This window comes from Hesperophylax consimilis, chromosome 1, assembly GCF_061612785.1.
Source record: "Hesperophylax consimilis isolate HC1 chromosome 1, BYU_Hcon_1.0, whole genome shotgun sequence".
Lineage (NCBI taxonomy): Eukaryota > Metazoa > Arthropoda > Insecta > Trichoptera > Limnephilidae > Hesperophylax > Hesperophylax consimilis.
In genome coordinates this window covers 41,351,981-41,375,780 of record NC_142836.1, presented here as the reverse complement: position 1 = coordinate 41,375,780, position 23,800 = coordinate 41,351,981, and the positions used below count along the sequence as shown (strand labels likewise).

Here is a 23,800-nt window from a genome sequence, read left to right as displayed (position 1 = left end):
CTAACGTTGGACAAATCATTAATGAAGAGGACATTGAATTAATTGCTAAATGTGGCTAAATTCATCTCCAAAAGGAAGAAGGACGAACTGCTTGCGGCCATTAAAAGGCAGAAGGGGGTCGACTGCAAGAGCGTAGGTGCTGCAGGAGGTATTTTTTTTATAAACGATCACCTTACCAGAAAAAACAAATTGATACTTAGATCAGCTAAAGAATTTAAAAATATAAACAAACATGATTTTTTATGGGTACGAAACTCAAAATTTTATATAATAAAGAATGTTACCTCTCCTGCTATCCTCGTCTCTGATCAAACCGTATTGAACAACTTAACTCAATGATTTCTTCTAAACTTAATTTTAATTTGATTTTATTTCATTTTTGCTTTCAACTTATACCACTTCTGTACTCAACTCTAATTCTATACACACACTACTCTATTTACTCATTACACTACACCATAATAATCAACGAATTCGACATAATATTAATTAGCGAGAAGTGGTTAGTTGACAGCATATCCGATGATGAGCTGTTTGATGGCTAGTATAACATATATATAAATGACAGAGATACTAATAGAACGGGTAAAACTAAAGGGGGTGGCGTTGCTATAAGTATAAAAAAGACTAGTTAGATCTCAAAAGTCATGGACATCAGAAGCCGTATAATATATGGAACTCACTATTACATTAAAAACATCGCGTTTTAAATATTCGTATTTGTTGCTCTTACTTACCAGGAGTTAGTCCTAAGTTATCTAATGCACAGCGTTTCTCTACTATCAATAGTCATACAACTGCCATTTCTGACTTAACTACTGAATTTCCAAATGACATTTTTCTAGTAATACGGGATTACAATATGCCAAATGTGAGCTGGAACTCAACTCTTACTCTACTCTAGTATTGATCTCTGTGCCTTTACCCTCCTTAGCTGCCTTTCGTTCTCCAATTTAACACGGTGGACTGTCGTTAATAGGTCGTATAAAATGCTTGGTTTCGTGTTACGTGTAAGTAAAGTATTTAGTAATCCGCGTACTGTTATAATCGTAATGTTATATTTCGCATTAGTCAAAAGTACACTGGAATATGCATCGCCAATTTGGAATTCACAATATAAATTTTACATAGATAATATAGAACGTATCCAAAACAAATTTATAAAATATATTACCTCCAAATTCAACAATAACTTTGAACGTACATTTGAAATTTTACAGCAAAGACGAGTAATAGCTGACTCAATGTTTATTCACAGAATTTTAAACAATAACATCGACTGTACCGAACTTCTGTCCCTTATTGATTTCAACATACCTTTGAGACGTACACGACATACAGTGCTATTCCACACGCTTAATTATAAAACAAATGCAGCATCTAATTCGCCAATCAACCGAGCTCTTCATACTCTAAATAATATTTGTCTAAACTCTAACATTGACATTTCAACATATCATAGGTACCCAACATGAAGTATCTTATTCCTGTATATTTTTTCTTCTCTGTAAATCATGTACTGTTTGTTTCTATAGTAAAAAATAATAAATAAATAAAATAAAAATTGTTTTGATCGATTTCTAATTATTTCGAATCTTCAAAGCATAGACTAACTCGACCGACTACATCACTATTATAAGCCATATTTTTGTCTGCTCAATTGTCTGTGGTCACTTAAAATTTTGTTTTCGTTTCCGGGTAGAAAGTTTAGGTTGTCATAATAAACGTAAACGATTAAGCTTTCTATTGCACTTTATTAGCATTCATAATCTTGTTATGTTATTTGGAAATGTTCAATAGTTAAAGTCAGTTTGTTATATTAGCACTCCACAAGATTTACAAGGTTATTTCAGTAGTAGTCATGGATGTCGAAACTATACAAGCCGAAATACAAAATGAATTAAAGAATATCAATCAAATATTAGGAGTAATGTAAGTATTTGAACCTGCCGTATAGTTATATGATCTAGTTTACTTTTATCTGTGACATAACTACATTGCTCGGACAGCAGAAATAAACTTTCATGACAACAAAGTTTATACTGACACCAGAATAGGGCATCATGTACATAAAACCGTCTGTTGTCAATCACTAGGAATTTACCGATCAAGGCAAATGGGAAACTGATCTACTCTGACGATGGATGTGTGATATAATAATAAATTATTATTCTTTTTCAGTCAGTCTGAGTTGGACGATTTAAATACACTATCCAAACCTGAAGGAATCCTCGATGTTGCCGTAAGGGAGGTACAGTAGAACCATTTTAACCCTTTTGCTGCCCGAAAGTAAACACAAGATACATACTCCCACGCCAAGGATTTTTAGAATATTTTACATTGCCTCATTATTTATTATCCTCAGCACTTAGAGATTGTAAATTATTACCAAAACAAAAAAAACTTGTTTACGTTACACTTTTAAAAAGTCTAAACAAGATATCTTTATGAATTGATGCATTATTTGACGAATAAAAACTATCTATGAAACATCAACAAACTTCGACCCGCGGCCATTATCAAATCAGTAATCTTACCAACACATACAGACATACTATAGTAATATCAGTTCTCACGTCTCCGAAGTGGGACCTCTGCAACGGCTCACCATTAAATTTCTCACGATACAATTGTGATAATATTATTGTTTTAAACTTAATTATTTATTCAACTTTTATTTACAGTTTCTTATCGTATTATTTATGTTAATAGTTTTTATTCGAATGGTAGACTTTAAAACAAGAATGAATACACAATGCCACATTACACTGGGAACACATATCGAGCCATTTTTCTGCGACTTTTTTTAAGCTTTGTATTCGCACAAACATGGCAGGCTCTGTATGGCTTGGATTGTTTTGATGTTTACAACCTCTTTTGAAAGCAGACGTAATGGTGTGTCATGATGAGACGAATGAGGAGTTGAGTAGAGTTGAGTTTTTTGTGGTGTTTTGCGATTACTTGTCTTATCACACATAACTGATAATCGGGGAAGCTCATACCTGAATTTTGTATGGTGTTGTGTACAATAAAAGAATTTAACAGATATAAAATCGAGACAATATTCTCTTATTTGGTCATCAAACAAGTCGCGTCGAGCCATGATGGAGGGTTACACAAAAAAAAATTAGGAAAAAAGACAAATTAACACAATAATTAGTTTCTAAACACAGATAATTAAAATAAAATGTATATTATTACTTTTTCACTCGAAAGGCGGATATAACAACTTATTTCATTTAAAAAAACAAAACATGTTGATTACCACAAAACTTATTTGCACTAAAAATATGACCACTTAATAAAAACAATTTGTTAAAATAATAACGTTAGAACCACGATTCGTTGCAGATTCTAAGTATTCGCGAACCGTCGAGATAAGAAAGAACCACGTGATACACTAACACAACTACGCGCGCGCGGGGAATTCAAACACTGAGAGGGGAAATATTGTAGTCTCCAGTTTGACGAGGTCTTTCATAATATAAACAAAATCATTTGTCACATCTGTGTAGAGATGTCGCTAGATAAAGGTTCAAATTATTTTTTAAGTCTGAGTTTTGCGCCATCTATACAGAAAGTTCCGAGATATCGCAACATGAAATTAAAATCACGTATGATTGCGCGTGGCAGCGAGGGCCCGGAATCTTGAATCAAACATAGATGCGCACGGCAGCCTCCGGGTTAAAGACATTTTTGCTCGAGTAGTGTTGGTTGCACTGTCTCATATGACTGCGGGCGGATGCTCAAAACGATTTGCCTGTATTTAATTATTTTGTTTACCAGCTCCATGGAGGCTTCTTCAAATTAGTTTTGTTATATTATGTCAAAAGTCTTATCTGGCTTCCAAGAAACTGGGCGCCCTGTATAGGGCTAGCAGATTCTTCAATAGTGAACCACTGATAACCCTATACGAATTTCAAGTACGCCCAACAATTGAATTTGGGCCACCTCTAGGCTGGAGCCCCACAATACTTGATAAACCTACATGTAACATGATTCTGTGCAAAGGAGGGCGATCCGTCTGACAATCCATTGTTAACAGACCGATTGCCATCACTAATGCACAGATGCAATATGGGCATGCTGAGTCTGTTGTACACGTATTTTAATGGAGCATGCTCTAAGGAGCTAGCAGCATTGATCACCGGTGCATGTGCGTGAAAATCGACGTACACGAGTGGACACCCGTTCTAGTGATGTAGACCCGGGAATATTCCCCGACCTGAAATAAATTCCCGAAAACGGGGAATTTATTTTATTTTTAATAAAATGGTTTCTACATTTCTCTTGGATGCTTTATTGAGTGTTAGCATGTAAAGTAAGCCTGCAAACATTTGCAGTAAACGAAGTAGCCTCATCTCTACCTCGTGATATGAAGAACAGCCTGTTGGACGATGATGTTTACTGGGCAAGAGTGACATCATTAGCCTATGTTCTGCGACCGATTGTTTCCTGGATTACACAGCTAGAGGGAGACGATCCACTAACACACAAAGCATTGTATGCTTTTGAGGATATTGAGAGCAGTCTAAGTAAAATTCTTCCAGCGTCTGGAACTACTGTCACATGCCGAAGAGAAGCAAATACTGGAAAAGGCGGCGCAGAGCAAAGAATTTGCTATTGCTCCAATACATCTGGCTGCTGCCCTACTAGATCCAGGTTCCCAAGAGACATCTGCTAAGCCACGCACAGCAACTTGAAGCACTTGAATTCATTGACCAAGTAGCAAGTCATATGGAGACTGTTGATATTGCAAATGTTCTTGTTGATTTAGCCAATTATAGGGCTAAAGAAGAATCATGGAGCAAGGCATTCCTATGGAAGTGTGTCGATAAAATCACGCCAGTGACCTGGTGGAAGGGGATGTGCGGATGTTCTGATTTGTCGTAGGTTGCCATAAGAATATTGACTGCTCCCATTACTTCAGCAGCCACTGAGAGATCTTTTAGCACGTTTAGTCGCATTCATACAACACGGAGGAATCGTCTAACAACTCAAAGAGCAGGGAAAATGACATTTGTGGCACACAATTGGAAACTTCTTTCCTCTGAAAGAGGCTCTCAAGTCGCTCCCAAGAAAATCCTTTCTTCCACGGATGAGCAGATTGCTTCGCATCATAACGTTTCAAACCTATCTGGTACTCGCAAACATCCAATTGACTGTGCTGAGGAAGAAGAAAACGTAGATAATCCTGAGTCGGCAACAACTTCGTCCAGGTCGGATGAAGAAGAAGAATATGAAGGTGAAAGTGGAAGCGAAGTTGATAGTGTCAGTGTCCAATCGGTATCATCAGATGAACAGTAACGATCTGTGAAGTTGTCTTTTTTACAGTTTTACGATTGATTTTTTATATGTACCGTTTACTAGCATTAAGTGTATATAGGCTACTAATACTGTACAGCAGGGGTGCTCAAACGGTCGATCGCGATCGACCGGTCGATCGCGAGTGCTTTTTGAGTCGATCTCGAGAAAAATTTCCCATTTTTCATGTCTTCTTTTTTATTATTTATTTATTAGTTATTAGTGCCACGCTTCAACATCCAAAGTCAATATTTCGTTAAGTTTAGAAACTAGAACTCGTTTGTTTTTTGTAAGAACCAATAAACGTTCAATTTTGAATAAATATAAGTTTTTTCATTGACTTTTTAGTGCCGACCTCCACCTACCATAACTAAAAAAAATGCATATTGCGAACTAATTTCTGTCGTTCCTCCAAATTCTATGTGGCTTCGTGGCCATGCAATTATGCAACATCCCTATATATATTCACTTATACCTGCGCCACGATACACCCTACCTACATAGACGATAATCCTGCATCACACATACTTGCAGCCTCTCAGAGTCGATCGATCGGAATCTAATAATATTGAGGTAGATCGCCAGCAGTTCAAGTTTGAGCACCCCTGCTGTACAGTATACAATTATATAGAAATACTACTCACTTTAAAATAATTTTGATCGATGTTTTTTTGTTATTTTTCTCTTGGATCCTATTCCTATATATATGGAAATAGTTTTATGGATCTATCCTGCTCTATATGTACCATATGTGTGTATATTTAATTTTTTATTTAATAAATATTATTCTTTTTGAAGCATTATGTTGTTAAAATCAAAATTCCCCGTCCAGGGGAATATTCCCGGGAATTTATACGTCACTAACCCGTTCACAGTTGATGTTGGCTTCATGAGAACAGGTCAGTTCTTCAACTCATTTTTGTGTAAGACGGCTTGTATGTGGAACAAGCTACCGCCATCTGTTTTTCATTCTTCATATAATGCGGGTCTCTTCAAGGACCTGTACAGCCCCTGCCTTAACCCGCCTCAAAGGCTGCCCAACGGTGACACAGTTCCCCTGCCTTTACACTGTTCACACAGGGGCGCTCTTGTAAAGTGTCATAAAAAAATAAATTGTTCAATACACTTCTAACCCCTTCAAACATTTGTTTTAGGGTTTATTTTCTGCCAACGCCCTGACCAAATTGAATGGATTTTCCCTGGAAGCCGAAGTCAAGAAGTTGTCGAACCTTAAAAATAATCGTCCAATCGATGCCACTATGGCCGACAGCCGACAAGTCGACGAAACGGACACAATTTTACATACAATAAATGATACCAGTTGAGCAATTCATGGCCTCAATTATAATTTTAAAATAAGACTTCCAAGTACAAAACATAACTTTATGGGAATAAAAATGATGTTCAATAAAAATAGATATTTTATTTCCTCAACCTTGTGTATAAAATTTATATAACTATAACAAATTTACATAAAATGTTTGTACATAATATAAACTAAATAACAGAAAACTTTTATTATTACATACATAAAATAATATACACCTACCGCTAGTTAACCTTTAAACAGCAAGAGTATTTTTGCGACCAAAAAAGCTGTCTAAATTTTATGCATTTTTATTATTCATTACATGAAAATATCATGCCGGTTCACATATAAAGTAAATATACAAAATGTTTACATTAAATCGCTGACCACCAGTTTAGGTGGTAAATTGTGAATGATTGTAGAAGAACAATCAGCCTATTTGTAGGTATTTAAATATGCAATGTCAGATTGCCTTGATGTTAGCAAACTTCCATTAAGGCAGTTTCCTCTATTAGAGGTGAAATCGCCTTATTATAACAGTTCCCGCTGTTAGGAGTTTGTGAAACACGAAAAAGCTGGCAAGGTTCTTATAATTTAGATTCTGTAAGCCAGTTGAAGGTCTGTGGTTTCCTGTCCGCAGATGGGTTGATCATGACGTTGATGATGCTGGGCCGGTCCGTGACTGCCAGACTCTGCCCGAGGGCGGCCGACAGTTCCTCCACAGTCCTCACAAAGTGCCCCTTGCCACCAAATAGTTCCGCCATCTTCTCGTAATGGGTGTCCACTGTCAGAGATTGGGGAGGAGTACTAAAGAAGGGAAAAATACATTAAAAAAAATTATAAGATTACTTACAGTTTTGCCACTAATGTCCTGTTTCCACAAGGTCAGTGTTGCAATTTTGTGGCCACTATGTAGCTAAACGGTAACTTACTACTTATCACTTTGTGCGTGGATTAAATTAAGTAAACAGTTAAGTTGCCACTAAATCACTCCACTAAACACTGGCTCTAGTGTAAACAGGCCGTAAGTACATGAAATGATGTGTGGTAAGTATGTACATAATATGTGCATATATGCTGATATAAGTGATATAAGTACTACATACTACGTTTTCTTTATACATATGCATTTTTCAAGTAGATTACTTACACACTAGCGATGTCCCCAGAATTTTGTAGCTCCTGCATTGTATCCTTATCCAGCCCTCCATATATTCCATTATTATTTACAATAATAATAATCACTGGTAGGCGATAACGGAACATTGTTTCAATTTCCATCCCTATAAACAAGACAATAAATAAAACTTATGCTTATATTCAAACTCTAGCAATAAAGATGACATATTATGTCAGCAGATGTGAAAGTTTAATTACCTGAAAATCCGAAAGCAGAATCCCCTTCTACACAAATGACTTTCTTGCCAGGGGCATTGTCCTTACACCAGAAAGCCGAAGCAATAGCAAAACCTAGACCAACCTGAAAAAGGAAATAATCATTATTAAATTAACTTAAAAATAATGTAATGTAATTTAATCTGTAGTAAAAATGTGTGGTTACCCCCATGGTGCCGAAGGTGCCGGCATCGAGCCTGTGCCTGGCGAGGATGTTAAGCAGCATGCTTCTGCCGATATCCATAGTGTTAGCTCCCTCACTGACTATGATGCTGTCCTTGGGAATCTTCTCTTGCACATGCTTGAACACTGTATAGTAGTTTAGTGGAACTGACGTCAGAGAAGATTGTTCCTAAAACAATTAAAATTTATTTGTCGTTACGCACATATCTATCTAAGGACGGGTTGTTTCGGAGAATTTGAACAATTCATCAAATTTCAACGTTCATTTTCGGGTTCTGTGAAAGACTTATTCAAGTTCTGTTTTTATATCATTGTAGGCTAGTTGCTTGAAAAAACTGAAATAAAAACAGAACATGAAAAAATATTAGAACAACCCGTGGACACGCGTGTCTCCGCCCCCTCTCCCCACTTCTACAAGGACGAGCGTTAACTCATTTAGACCCACTATTTTCATAAATTAATTATTTTATTTGCCTACCGACAAATAAAACAAAAATTTAAAACATTTTATATATATTCAAATAATGATGATGATAGTATTACAATATATATTGTACTTTATTTGGCATCAGATTTATCAAATCGGGTAAGAAATCAATCAAGTTGAAAATATCATCATTTTCATTAAAAATATATATGTATTAATTTTCCTCAGATAATTCATTTGAAATGTCAAAAGCTAACGAATTATTATTATTGTCCTCGAGTTCATCAACAATGTGATAGATATTCCAAAATTTTTTTTCGATACCAATAATATGTCGAACAAAGTTACTCCAATGCTCTGGCGTAACTTTTTCGAAAACTTCTGGCATGAGTCGTCTTACGTTACTTATTTTAGAGGAGGTATTGTTTACTTTGACATGCTGTTTAACCATTGACCACACCGTAAATAAAACCGATCAACACCAACATTCACAAATTTTATACATACATATATTACCTATACCTTGAATTATAAAAATGCATTGTTGCAAATCGAATAGTCATACAAATAACACATAAATAATGTGTACCTGTCCTTATTTGTTTTTCGTAAGTGGTGATAGTGAATTTGGACATATCGGCTGAACATCCATTTTATCGCAGGGTCTGAATGGGTTAATTTCTCTAAGCGCGGGCACTTAGAACGAAAGCCAAGGACATACTGAATTGTGAGCGGAGACAGGAATCGCAGCTGAGCGATGGTGAAGGAACGGAGCGGGGGGGTGGTATGCGCAGAACAAACCTAATTTAGTACGCCAGCAGGACGTTCTTAACTTGGATTGAGAATAGTGTCATCTTCCATTGGAGGTTAACTATCATTGGGACAATCTTCAATCTGCAGACTTCCTGCCTGGAAGCCTGGAAGAATTCTTCAAACTAGCAAATGAGTGAGATTATGAGTTGTTGAATAGTTTTTCATGCAATTACATTAAATAAATTTGGATGTTAGAGTATTTATATTGAGCTGTTGATGGATTGGTGTTATCATTTCTAAACTGTGCTAAATAAATATTTAGAATTATGTATTGAAATTCATATTTCCGTTTTTAGGTTACCTGGATGAACTTCTTATTAACATTCTGTTTCTCGTTGAGTGTAATCCACCACGGATCAGTCTTCATATTGAGCTTCAGTTTGCTGGATCTCACCGCCTTGATGAGCTGACTCACAAAGGGCAATATTTCAGAATGCACGGCAATTTGCGAGAGAATGCTGTTGTTCAACTCCTCGGGACAAATGTCTACCTAAAACCAATAAAACAAAAAATCAAACAATAATAATATAAATAACTAACCACTACGCCGTTCCTACGGGTAGGCAGAGAGGATGCAATGTCAAACCACCCGGTCTTGGCATAAACTCCTTGCTACATTCACATTCATGCATACTTTTATACATACCCTTCTGTTTTTCTGACTCTTGACATGGCTCGACTCAAGGAGTTGATTCACTATTGCGCCATGTCTTCCTCGGGCGTCTCCGACTTCTACAATTCACATTCAGGTCATATACTCTCCTAACACTCCTTTATTCGTTAATCCGCTCCACATTCCAAAACCATCTAAGCGTCCTTTCTTAATCTTACTCATTGCACTTAAATCAGCCTTGCATTTTCCTGAACTCCACATTTTTCAGGGTTTTATCAAGCATACACCTCAGGGATCTCATTTGAACAGCATTCAGTTTATTTTCATCTCTTTTTTGCTAGTTTGTCTCACTGCCAAACAATAATGTTTGTTATAACTAGACATCGGATTATATGCATTTGCATATTTGCATATGCAAATGCATATAACTCTCTAATTACGACGTTAATGCATATTTCAGCCTTTTTTCCCAAATCGTGCATATTTCGTTTAATATCGGGAGGTATCACCTACGTATAGGGAGCTAGGTGACGATGACGCGTAGGACACGAGCGCGGTGGCTGACTGACCGAAACGCGGTAGGGATTGTTATGCATAAATCACCTTACGAAAGCTATACCGATTGACAGTTCTGAGGCCATTGCAATTCATTCAAGCAAGCTAGCATTTGAAGACGCATCCATTAAACAGAATATCGCCCTCATCTCAACACATTTCCACAAGTTACCAGATACCATAAAAAAATTGGAAACAAAAAACCTTCCTCTAATTAAAGCAATAGAAATACTGGAAACAATGATCGAACTCGCCAATGCCCTTCCTAATTCAATATCAGAAAAGATTCGTAAACAGTTAGACTCTATTTTGCTTAAAAACCCGAGTCTTGAAGATATGAAGAACATTAATGCCTACATCAACGGCACATACCCTGCCTAAACAGATATCTCCAGAAATGGCGCCAAATTTTAAATTTTGTCCAATGACGTCAGTTGACGTAGATAGGTCGTTTTCGGCGTACAAATTAATACTGGGTGACAAACGTCACAGATTTGAGCTCGAAAATTTGGAAAAATACTTAGTTGTATATTGTCACAAAAACTATGCATAATTTTAAGAATATTTCGCTGTTTTTGTACGGTCTTTAATTAAAATATATAAAAATATAAATGGTTTTTTGATTTTGATTGTGCATATTTTGGGCAAATCAAGAGTTTTTAGTGCATATTTCGGCCTTTTTTAGTGCATATTTGCAAGCATATTTTGGCACTTTGTTAGTGCATATAATCCGATGTCTAGTTATAACTGAAACAAATAATAAAAAATATATACTGCATAGTGAATAATATTGAGATGTATACCTGAATAACTTTGACATCCTTTGCGAAGCGTGGTTGTCTTCCGAAATGCAAGATCCAGTTGAGTCTTGCGCCGAGAAGCAGAATCACATCAGCTTGAAGCAGAGCCGTGGTTCTGGCAGAAGCCACACATTGCACTGCATCATCAGGCACTACGCCCTTTCCTACAGAACATCAACTATCTAATTATTTAATCACAAAAAATGGTAACTAATATATCATCGCCGTTCAGGTAAAAGTCACCAAACCACAACACACATTTTGAGATACTGCAAATTTTAAAGCTAAAATATTTTACATAAACATTAAAACACCGGTTTTAAGATTTATGTAAGGGGAATTTCAAAGTTTTATCTACCCGCATCGTAATAATAAATAATAAGTAATCGATTCAAAACAAAGGGCCTAATAGGCATCCCGATGCTAAGAATGAGCACGGCTCAGAACTAGTTGTTTTTAGGTGTGAAATGGAGCAATATATTATTTCTGAAAAAGAAAATTTAGGTGAGAGAAACTTTGAAATTTGAACAATTCAAAAAGAAAATTAACTCCCTGAAATTGGATAATGATATATTGTACCCTTAATATATATAATCTATGCTATCTAGCGTTAAAAAAAGGCTATTGTTATAATATTATAATTATTATTGTTATAATACTAGTGATAATTCTTGTTAGTGTTTGTAGTTAATTTGAAGATTGAATTAAGTACATACATATATTGAAGCGCCCTTGAGGTGTTTTTGCACAAAAACGGCGCTATACAAGTCATCCAAGTATTATTATTTATTATTATTATTATGTTTGACGTTTGTAGTTTTTTAATACTGTTCACACATCACCTTTCAAACATTATTTTATTTTTGTATATACTTGGGAGTAAGTACTCCTCCCATAAACACGAGCTCCTGGAGCTCACCTTATGGAGTAGTACAATAATTAGGCAAAAAAAAAAATTTACTGCGCATACTGTTATAATTTGAAATTATTTATTTATTATTTTGTAATAAATAAATAAAATAATAGAAAAAAATTAGCATTCAAAGAAGGTTATTTCTCTAACATTCAAATTTAGATATATCAAAACGTGTGCATACGGGTTGGTGACTTTTGCCTGAACGGTAACGAAATAATGAGGAAGATACATTAGTTAAAATTTTAGTATATCCCTTTACCGATTTAGGGAACGGAACAGGTGTCAATTTGTAGCGGTAGGAACTGTCCGCTTACATAGCATGACTTCTAGACACGCGTTGGCATTGAATTACAGCTGCCACTCGGTGGATTCAAATAAGCTGCGCGTTGAATTCCAGAGAAGCCGGGAGTTGGTTTTCGAGGCTAGTGGGGATCACACCTGGAGAGCGAGCTGCTTGATCGTCGGGAGATTAATACACGCACGTGAGACATTTTATTAATCCTCATGAAAATAGACATATAATCTATTAGATATCACCATGTTTATAAATTCGTTTAAACTAGTTTCTAGACTGGCGATCAGTGGTGATGTCTTATTTTAAGATGTTTAGTTAATATAATTTTACGAGTAAAACATCGTGGCCAAGTTCAAATTACGTTGTGCTTTCAAATAGCCAACCACCCCTGATTTTCTAAATTTAAGTCTTTGCTCTTGTATTTAAAGTTTAAATTAAATATACAATCATATTATTATATCTAAATTGATATTCTGAGTGTTCATTTCAATTCCCTTATTGCTGCAAGCTATGGTGGAGCATATTACCAGAATACGGTAAGTTTAATACATGTGGTGACAATCTACGTTACAAAATGAACGTGTGGGAGTTGCTCATGTAGGGTACCTTCACGCAAATGTATTTCAACCAGTATGTCGCTCAGCCCTATTGGATAAAATTTTAGCTTATTCGTTTACAACTGGCTTCATACAAGCGGGAGTTTGATCCTGACAGAAATATGTCTCATTTTAGGAACAAAACCAGTGTCGTGACGTTGAAATGAGCGTGCAGGAGCTACTTATGTACCTTCACATGCACATATTTCAACCAGTCGCCCAGCCCTGTGGGATCATAACTAAGAACTTTACTAGTTAGCCCATCACAATTAGGAAAATTATTGCCAGTTGAAAAGGGTTATTGAGTCAAATTAAAATAAATTTCTGCATACATAATAAGGAATTTTAGTTTTTTTTTATACTAATGTCCACATTCAAATTTAAATACCGGTAATTTTTTTTAATGTTCGTTTTAAATTAATTCTCCAAGTTTGAATTATTTACGCCCGCCAAAAAGACCATAACCCGAGCAGTAAGAGGTAGACGTGTGACGTCATCAGCACGTCTACCGTGGGTAGTAATGGGTAGGCATTTTGTAGTGATTTTCTTTATTCTTCAGAATTCCAGTAATTTTTTATCAATTTTAACCGTCTAAATAAATTAAGGGTATTTTTTTTATATAAAAATTTTACATTAAAATTCAATTTTAACGTTAGAATTTGATATTTGCGCCAAAACATTGCAGGTCATTGACTCACACGGTATTATCCTTATACCTACGTAGCTCACAGGCTAAAACGTTGCAGCAGTTTAACCCTTGAGACGTTGTTGATTTGCACGGATCGAACCTTCTACAAGCTTCCATTTTTTCAAAGACAATAACAAGCACTATTTCGTTCTCTTTCTGACATAAAAGAAATAATTAATTTTAAGATGAGAGGAAGAGAGATATATGCATTTTAATAATGTGCGGTCGTTCTGGGACAACTATGGTCTTAGGAGAGTATAATGCGCGCACGGCATTTGGGACTGTTTGGGTCTTAGAAGGTCCCAAGGGTTAAGGTGTACTCGCCAGCGGGGTCAAACCATCACTCTTATGTAAATTTGAAATGAATTTCTGCTTCATTCTTTTTTACAAAAAACTTTAATTTTGGGAGTAGGTGATTTGAGATGTGTTGTGAGTGAATAGCTTAAATATTACTGCTTTAAATTTAACAAAACCTTCTAAGATGTCAGGAGGTAATGCTAATTATTATTCGTACCAATGTCTAAAAAATACAAGCGTTACAATGCAATTAATCAATGTTCCAGGAAGTTTTTACGCAAAAAATGGTAGATGCAATCTGTTCTGACATATTATTATATAAAATGATATTATATTAACATGTAATAATTGTGTGTATTAATGGACACTTATGAAGATCACAGTCACAACCATCGATAAAACTAAAAACACAACCACAAAAATCATCTCAGAACCTCATATCATGCAATACAAAATACAAAACTACATATGTAATACAAAACTCTATGGCAACCTTTCCCGTTTATTCGCAAAGTACGCCATTGAACAGAAAGAAATGCAGAGATGTTTGATTACTACATTGTAGGTACAAACTTATCACGGAGTACATTGGACGTTACATTTCATGGGAGCGTTTATAGAGTATGAATCTATAATAATATATGTTTGAATATGTAAAAATATATAATAATATATGTTTGAATATGTAAAAATATATAATAATATATGTTATTTCAGAATCGGTTTTTTTGGGTCACATACTTTTCAAAAGTCAAAATATTTTTACGTCAACTTCCTTATGTATTCCCTCAAGTACGTATCTGTGCCGTTAAGTCAAAATAAAATAAGTGCAAAGGTGAGAACAGATTGAAACTAAAATCATTGACCCTGTAAATCAATAAAAATGTTAGTTTGATATGAGGGACCATCTACGTAAAATATATACATGTAATGTTGTGAAATTTTTTTGCACAGTTTTTTGCGGAATGTATTCCCGATGTAAAAACAGAATCAAGTGTGTGTATATTGATCTAAGCTAATTCTGAGTGTTTTAATGCATACATGTTGGTTTTAATTGATCATCACTGTTTGATTTGCCTTATCACAGAATTACCATTTTGGCGTTTATCGAGTAATACAGAACTAAGATTGTAATAGATCAAATTTGGTAACCAAATAAAACGGAATATGATAAAACCCTAGGTTAGGTTTATTTTATATTCTGTTTTGTTATGGAATCATCAAAACTAATACATACCCATAGGAGTTGGCAGGAATGGCAGATTAGTGCTGTTGATCAGGTCCCGTACTGCGAGCTCGGCCCGGCCATAGGCGGCCCCCTTACCCACTATAACCAAGGGTCGCTCGGCCCCCAGGAGCAGGTTGGCCGCCTGGGACACCAGCTTGGGGGATGGCAAGCAGCGCTCCAGGGGGGGGGCGCAGTACACACGGGGCACGGAAGAGCTCGGGACAACACTCTGCGGAGGAAAAGAAACAATAATTGTATTTTTTGTTGTTATGAATACCACACAAGAGTGCTAACTGCTCCCAACCTTCATGTGTATGGAATCCCCAATTGGGGTAAGTAGGTTAAAGGGAAAATTAGACCTAAAAACAAGGAAATAGGTCTACAATATAACTGTAGCATCCCACCAACAGCAACAGAGGCATGAAGTCTGTATTGTGCTGTAGGAGACATATGTACTAGGATAAAAACAATGCAACGCCAACTCAATCTTCTAAGTATGTGGCAACGTTTAGTCTACAACGTTACCAGATTATAATCAAAAGGTGTTAGTATTAATAATACAATCCATGGCTATCCTACGAGAAACTGCAACGATTTTAGGCTTCCTAAGACAGATTTATCAGCAACACAAAACAATATTTATTATAATATTATAGGTTTTAAAATGTTCAACGAAACCCTGTAAATATTAAGGAAGCTAAAAGTCTTGCAGCTTTTCGTGGGTTATGTCTCAATGTTGTCAAGTCCAAAGAGAATAGGTTATAGAATGTTATTGTATGTAATGGTATTATTGTAAAATTTAAAATTTAATAGCTAAATAAAATATAAGATGTGAGGTTTAAGGTTGTTGGGAAGGAAAGAAGATGTCAAAGAGGAAGTTGGGGAACTACTTGGCCATTCAGATCTGGTCACCAAACAAGGTTAAAGCCATTTCAAGCACCGTTTCGATACTGAATGGTGGTGAACCAGGGCGATAGTATTGACCTGGTGAAAAGTAGTATAGCCCTGGTGAAAGGTAGCATCGCCCCTCTTCCTTTCTGTATGCCCAATATTCTTATGCAGGTCTAATGCTTTGATTACTGTTTGAACCTTTTTGATATTACATGCCCAAGTTCAGTTGTCAGTATTTGACATTTCATCTCTTTGAAATATCAAGGTGCCGTCTGATGGTAATGTTACGCGATAATGAACTCTAAAGTAACAAATATTATTTCATAACATTGCTGTGCTAGTTTGACAGTGAAGAGGTCGATTCTAGAAATGATTATTTCACTTCATTTTTCCTGTTTTTGATTCAGTTTTGTATAATAAAATGGACTAGGTTTTTATTCTAGAATAACTTTGTGATGGAATATTAAATATTAAAAAACATTATACTATGACAAACAGATAAAAGTAGATAAGGTTAAATGTACATTGATATTTATGTTTACAACTTTTGCACTTATCTTCGTACTAACGAAGAACCAAGTAAAAATACATAAAATGTATAGTATTTAAATTTAAGTAGATCTAAATCAGTGCCATGATATTGTGAGTTGTGATTTACAATACATGCTGCTTAATCAAATAATAATACACAAGATGACAAAAAGATCAATTTGTAAAGACTGAAGATAAAAAGAGATTGATCATCATTTACCCAGGGGTATTCTGAAATTTTGTCGAGAAGTTACTTTTATTGATCTGTCAGATTCATAATTTATTTAGAAATATCCTCGGTCGACATTAATTTTCAAATAGATTCAGTATTTTTTAATGTATCCCAAAATTAAATACTGTTTTCGAAAGCAGATATAAAAGATTCTTCCAGATTTTAATAATACTAATGGGATTATGCAATTAAAAATATTCAAATTTTCATTTAAAAAATGGAGGAGTTTTTTATTATTGTTTTGTCGCTTATTGATTTGTACAAATACACAAACGTATTATAAAGGTTACTGTCACTTCATTTTTTTTTCGTTTAGAATGGCGGTCGATGACTAATACAATTATTTGGAAATATCTATGGTAAAGTTTTAAATTCAAATACAAAGCATGGTGTTGCCACTTTCTAACACCGCTTAAATCATAATCTCACAGCAATTTTAAATACAAAATGATTTTAAATAAAAAAGGAGATATAACGATGAGAATACAACGATAAGGGTCTGTCCTAGTTTGTGCCGTAAAATACACTAAAGTACTCAATTTCTATCCATGTACCATTTACTAAAAGGAACAAAAATACCCAAGGAGTTAACTTGAAATAATTTATTATAAAGAATAATGTTTACCCTCAGCAGTGTTCCGGGGACATCGATGTAGGAGACGCCAGGCCTGCCGTAGCAAGCCAGCCTGACCGCCTTCTCCACGTGCTGGGGAATGAGGGCGGCACTCGGGGGGCGGGCTGCGTATTTGCAATACAGGCGACTTGCCTCCACCTTATCAATAAATAGATATCAGATCAGTCAGATTTCTTACTATTACATGGTATTTTTAAATATATTTAAAAATATTTGTACATATTACTACTTAGTACTTTACAGTATTTGAAAAAACTGTAAAGTATTTCCATTGAACAGGAAAAAAAATTACATGTACATATTTATTTTCCGCAAGCTTCAAATATCAAGACATTTTTAAAAGTTAACAAGTTTGGCATCTTCTTCAAGATTCAAATATACTTTATGTAAATTTTGAAGATGAGATTTAATGTGCAATTTTTACACGCATTTTATAAATTATCAAGAACAGTTTTTTTCACCTTTTAAACAAAACATCAAATACAGTTGATTTTTTTACAATTACTAAGTTTAGGTAAGAATAATAGATTATAATACATGTGTGGAATGAAGGAAAAAACAAACCACAAGCAGGGTTGGCGCAATTGAAATAGTCCGCTCCAGGCACTGACTTGACAAGGCGCCGAGGAGCCTGACGATAATACCTGTCACCTCACACAGCACCCTTGAGGTTTTTACTAGTGCCAGGAGCCATTTGTCTCATTGCCGGCCCTGATGACAAGCTCAAAGATGAGACTTTAACTTGAGGAAGAAAAATATAGAACACAACCCACCTTTGAACTTACAAATACATATCCTTGCATTTTATGATGTTAAGTTGGAAACAAAACAATTTACCTAACAAAAAAACACTTTTGGATTTTGATTAAAAAAAGGACAATCTGCCAATTTGTGCCAAAAAATTGCCAGAAGAAATTTCCAAATATTATTTGTATTTTCGATATGATAACATCACACAGCAGGATGCTTGTGACACTTCTTACAGCCTTAAACTGATACATTGAACTCCTTCAGAGCGATAGTTTCCAGAACCTTTCGTTTCTAAAAAGGAGAAGAAAACGTAAAGTGAACTGATAATTTGAAGTATTGTAATAATAATACCTGTGGGCATTCTTGGAACCCTCCAATGGCTTCGTGATCTTCAGAAGTGGAGCCGGCAATCACAACCAGGGGCCAGCAGTTGATTTGGGCATTGGCCATCCCGCCGATGCAATGGAGGAGGCCAGGCCCGGACACCACGAGGCAAACTCCGGGTTTACCTACCAAATTAAAACACAAACGGCTTAATATTGCCTGCAAGCAAAATGATTCTACATCCGGTTCCATGATATTTCATCAAAATGACAATTAAACACACCTACAAAAAGTCATGAGAGTGATGAAACAAAAATTAGGTTAAGTAGTATATGTAACCTATTTAACCTAGTTTTTGTTTCATCACTTTAATAGGTTACATATACTACTTAACCTAGTTTTTATTCATCACTTTTCATGACTTTATATCACTTTTTGTAGGTGTGTTGAACTGTCATTTTGATGAGATGCCCGGTCACCTATAAAAACACGTATTTGAATGTAATGTTGTGTCAAAATTTCAGACCAATCAGCAATCAGAACTTTCCGAGATTTAAGATTTTGAACAAATGATTATTTTTTATATTTTTTCCGACTTTATGTCCGGGTTAAATCTTACCCACAAGAAAAACTAAACCTTCCACATACTTCTCCACAAATGATCATCTAATCAATCCACACTATGCAAGTGCATTATGTAAGCATCATAAATACAAAACAATACAAGAACATGTCAACTCACCAGAGATCAAATAGGAAAATAATTCACCGACTCCAGATATTTTCATATCAGAAGATTTGGCTCGGTAGAACTCCTAACTGGACCTATAAATCCTACTGATCCTTCAATATAAATATTTTAAAAATCTTTCGTAATCCTAAATGTATTTAAAATGACTGATTTTTGCATTTTTATATATAAATTCTTTGACAGATACGCCTAAGTTTTGAATGAGAGGGCTAGGTATAATACCAGTGGCCGAAATAACAAATGGTAATATTTTTATAGTCTGAGAATGCCAAATTCTTTTAATCTCATTTCCTAAATCTGTCTATTTTCTTATTTTTTCAGAAACAGATTTTTTAATATTACAGGAATTTGGAATAGCGACATCAATGATATGTTATTTTTTAAATTTTGTCATGTAAAACTATATCCAGTCTATTATGACTAATCGTTCGGTCTGTTGGTATAGTATATATTTTATAAAATTCATTTTCTAAAAATGGATTTGGTTCGAATTCATAACATGGTACTATATTACGGCAATCAATCAAGTTATGTTTAATTACCAAACTTATGTGAATTCTTTTAAAAACTTGATTGTGCCTAAAAAATGTACACTAGGACGGCGCTAATACAGAACATCCAGAAATAATATGTTCTATAGTTTCCGGAAAAGCCAAACATTTTTGATTATTTTTATGACTAGATAATAATATTTTTGGTTGTTTTGATATTCTTCAAGTATTTAAAAAAAAAAAAGATTTTATAACACGTACAAACACAATTTTTAAAAAAAATGGAAATTTTGGTGGAAAAAAAATCACTCTTTCTCATCACAAAAACTCTCTTAGAGGTTAAACAATTAATGATTTTTCCATTGTTTTGAGAATTTTGTGGATTTAATATGCAAGTAAGAGGTTATACAAAGACGTATTTGTATAAATTAAACATCCACAGTTCCATACAATCATTCTTCTGTAAGTTTAGATTACAATATTTATAATATATGTTGAAAAAATTTGCATATTTGCACAATAAAATTTTTTTTTTTTTTTTTTAAAAAGAAAGACAAACATTCCTGGGTCACGGATAACCCAACAATGTTTGAAAATCTCCTACTACCACCACAGAAAGCCGAAAATGTTGCTTGTGTTGTGATGGAGGACTTAGCCAGCCGAGGAATCGAACACGCGACGCTCGGGTGAGACCCAAGCGCTATGCCCACTCAACCACTGACCGGTCTAAAATAATCATTGTTTTTCTCAAATTTCAAACATCATTGAAATTACAGTTGTCATCACATCAATTAAGATAGTGTTTCTTAAAGTAACGGGATAAGATGATCGTTTGATGATAATCAAGCCTGTAAGTAAGTACCTGTCAGATATCCCATGGCCTGCGCTGCATAACAGGCCGCCTGCTCGTTCCTCATGCCCACATACTTCAGGCCGGCACTTTGGAAAGCCCATGACAACTCTATAACTGGATGACCAATGATTCCAAATACATATACGATGCCCTGAAATATTAATAATTAATATTTACATAGTAATCAATATAATTCTGTAAAATCATATTGGTTATTCCTGATAATTACTGCTCCAAGTTTTCTAAATAGCGAGTTTTAAATATTTCAGGGAAGGTGCAATTGCATTGTCTAAATTTTCAAATAAATTTTTGTACCTATTCAACCTTCTCTGTAGTACCTACGCAGTACTTACGCAGTAGAACCACATGCGATCATCACGGCAGTTCTAAAATCGCATTGAAAAGGTGAATCAGTGAGACCAAAGAGAGCGGCATTGAAAAGGTTTATAATAATCTATGAAATTAGGGAGGAAGCGAAAGAATTTTGACAGTAGGAAAGCAAAAATTCATTTATTCGCTGTAAATAATGTTGGTTTACATTGAAAGAGAGAGATAAAATCAATTTATTACAAAAAACGCAAAATTTAAAGAAAAATATCTGGGAAATTTAATGCCTGACATTAAAAAAATGTTTCCTGAATTTATTTGGAGTTATTCGTTAAAGTGTGATGAAGTAGGCTAAATTTGGATGAGTTTATTAATTATCAACAGTTTATGTATGGCTGAAGTGCTGATAACACGATTTATTTGCATAAACATGGTTAAAGTTAAAGGCAAAAATAATTACGTTATGAGATAACGTTCAGATCGTAAAAATGATTATGATAATGAATATTTAGTGTCAAAAAGGTGCGTTTTATTAAAATAAATCATATGAGTACCTGGTCTTTTAAAGCCTGGGCCAAAATGGTGTTTCCATCAATATCCTCGGAACCCATTTTATTCTAATATAGGTAATTATTGTAACTAAGTAGTATCCTTTGACACGCACCGGCAAACTGAACTCGTAACAGAATGGGGTAAAGAACAAGATTAGCGAATATTGTTCAAACTCCCAACATGGTCCAAAGTATCAGAATCATATTAAAATCAAAACAAGACCAGTGATGCCAGCATGCCAATGATAATAATTTTGACGTTTGCTTTTCGCATTCGAGTAGTGATGGGAATATTCGAAACATTGTGCCAATCGATATATCCGATAACGAAACATTATGAAAATCGAAAGATGTTTTTTTATTGTTTAATCGCTAAACGCGCAACTAAATTTTTTTCACTCAAAAAATTAAGTACGAAAAACTGTCACCAGTTGTTTGAGGGATTTTTGTAATTTATAAAAATAATTACCACACAGGAGGCCCCGATGAAAATATTTCCCTAAGGGCCTATGTCATCTTTTGGGATGCCGTGTGGAGGGTCTTTTCTAAGGAAAGGAAGGAGATAAATTTCTGGGAAGGTAAACCAAACCAGCCGATCCCGATCTGGTGCGACACGCAGCTGGTGGGCAGGCGCATTCGGAATACACCTCAACCGATGAACCCGGGCACCCCTGCTAAATCACCAAACGTAGCGAACCACTTGGGGTGACATATGTCATAGGTGTTTGTTATCCAATATCCAAACCCACCTCCCAAATTAAATATCAATATTTTTTTATATTTCTTCTTCAATAGTTGCAAAATTACTTTGTGGCGTCATTTTAATTATATGAGATTGAAATACTTGGTATAAACCACTTTTAATTAATAATTATCTACATGGTTCAAAGCCAATAACCTCTTCGTCATAGTTGAGGTTATTACTTTGTGGCGTCATTTTAATTATATGAGATTGAAATATTTTGTATAAACTACTTTTGATTAATAATTATCTACATGGTTCAAAGCCAATAACCTCTTCGTCATAGTTGAGGTTATTACTTTGTGGCGTCACTTTAATTATATGAGACTGAAATATTTTGTATAAACCACATTTAATTAATAATTATCTACAAGGTTCAAAGCCAGGATAATGAAAATTAACGAATTTAAAAACAGACAATATTATATTTTAAATAATAAGGATAAGGATAGTATTTTAAACGAATAAGAAGTTTATAAATTAATTTGTAATTTTTATTTAGGTAAGACATATACATTTTTTAACACTCTGGTTAAGGAGCTTGAAATGGTAGCGTGGTTGTTACAATAATATATCATACAGGAATCCTTGATCAAATGGTAGGATATTAAAGTGAATCAACATTAATATATCAGGGGTATCCAACTGATAATTTACAATCTTAGTGTAAAAAAATCACGTGTCATAAAATACACAAAAGATAAGTGGCGCTGTTATAAAGATCTAAAAAAAAATTAACGAAAAAAAAATTATACTCAGATTAGAAACTACGCCATTAATAAAAATGGAACGATACACGCTTCAACAACGCATTGAAATTATTAAAATTCACTTGGGTGAATCAAATGCAATTCATCTTGAGTGATGAGGACCATTTCCACCTCGGTGGCTTCGTCAACAAGCAAAATTGTCGCATTTGGGGCTCGGAAAACCCAAGAGTTATTGTTGAAAAGCCTCTTTATTTTCAACGTGTGACTGTTTGGTGCGGTTTATGGTCCGGCAGAGTCATTGGACCTTACTTTTTTTTAAATGAGGCTGGAGCAACAGTTACGGTGAATGGATTGCGCTATCGAGAGATGATTAATGATTTTTTATGGCCGGAATTGGATGGTATTGATCTGGACAACGTTTACTTTCAACAAGACATATTACATTGGATTTTTTCAATAATACTAATATGATTATTAAAGACTGGTGACCAAATTGTAGAGTTATTTACGGTATGTAATATGTAATCATTTGCATGAAAAATCGAATACTTAATGATTGTTTCGTTATGATCGTAAGATTCTGCTGATATAAAA

The 23,800-nt window shown here is 34.8% G+C and overlaps 2 protein-coding genes across 2 annotated transcripts; one reads left to right on the top strand and one right to left on the bottom strand.

Moving 5' to 3' along the window:
- Window positions 1-1,667: 1,667 nt before the first annotated feature.
- Window positions 1,668-6,728, top strand: LOC149426911 (uncharacterized). Its single transcript, XM_089639084.1, has 3 exons — window positions 1,668-1,932; window positions 2,182-2,251; window positions 6,459-6,728. The coding sequence occupies exons 1-3, from the start codon at window positions 1,862-1,864 to the stop codon at window positions 6,627-6,629; spliced, it is 312 nt and encodes a 103-aa protein (XP_089495210.1). The 5' UTR covers window positions 1,668-1,861; the 3' UTR covers window positions 6,630-6,728.
- Hacl (2-hydroxyacyl-CoA lyase) lies at window positions 6,708-21,979 on the bottom strand. The gene is made up of 11 exons (XM_089639075.1): window positions 21,758-21,979; window positions 20,886-21,027; window positions 18,809-18,966; window positions 17,699-17,845; window positions 15,429-15,648; window positions 11,403-11,563; window positions 9,733-9,921; window positions 8,175-8,360; window positions 7,991-8,093; window positions 7,764-7,896; window positions 6,708-7,420 (listed from the first exon to the last, which is right to left on the bottom strand). The coding sequence occupies exons 1-11, from the start codon at window positions 21,812-21,814 to the stop codon at window positions 7,201-7,203; spliced, it is 1,716 nt and encodes a 571-aa protein (XP_089495201.1). The 5' UTR covers window positions 21,815-21,979; the 3' UTR covers window positions 6,708-7,200.
- Window positions 21,980-23,800: the final 1,821 nt, after the last annotated feature.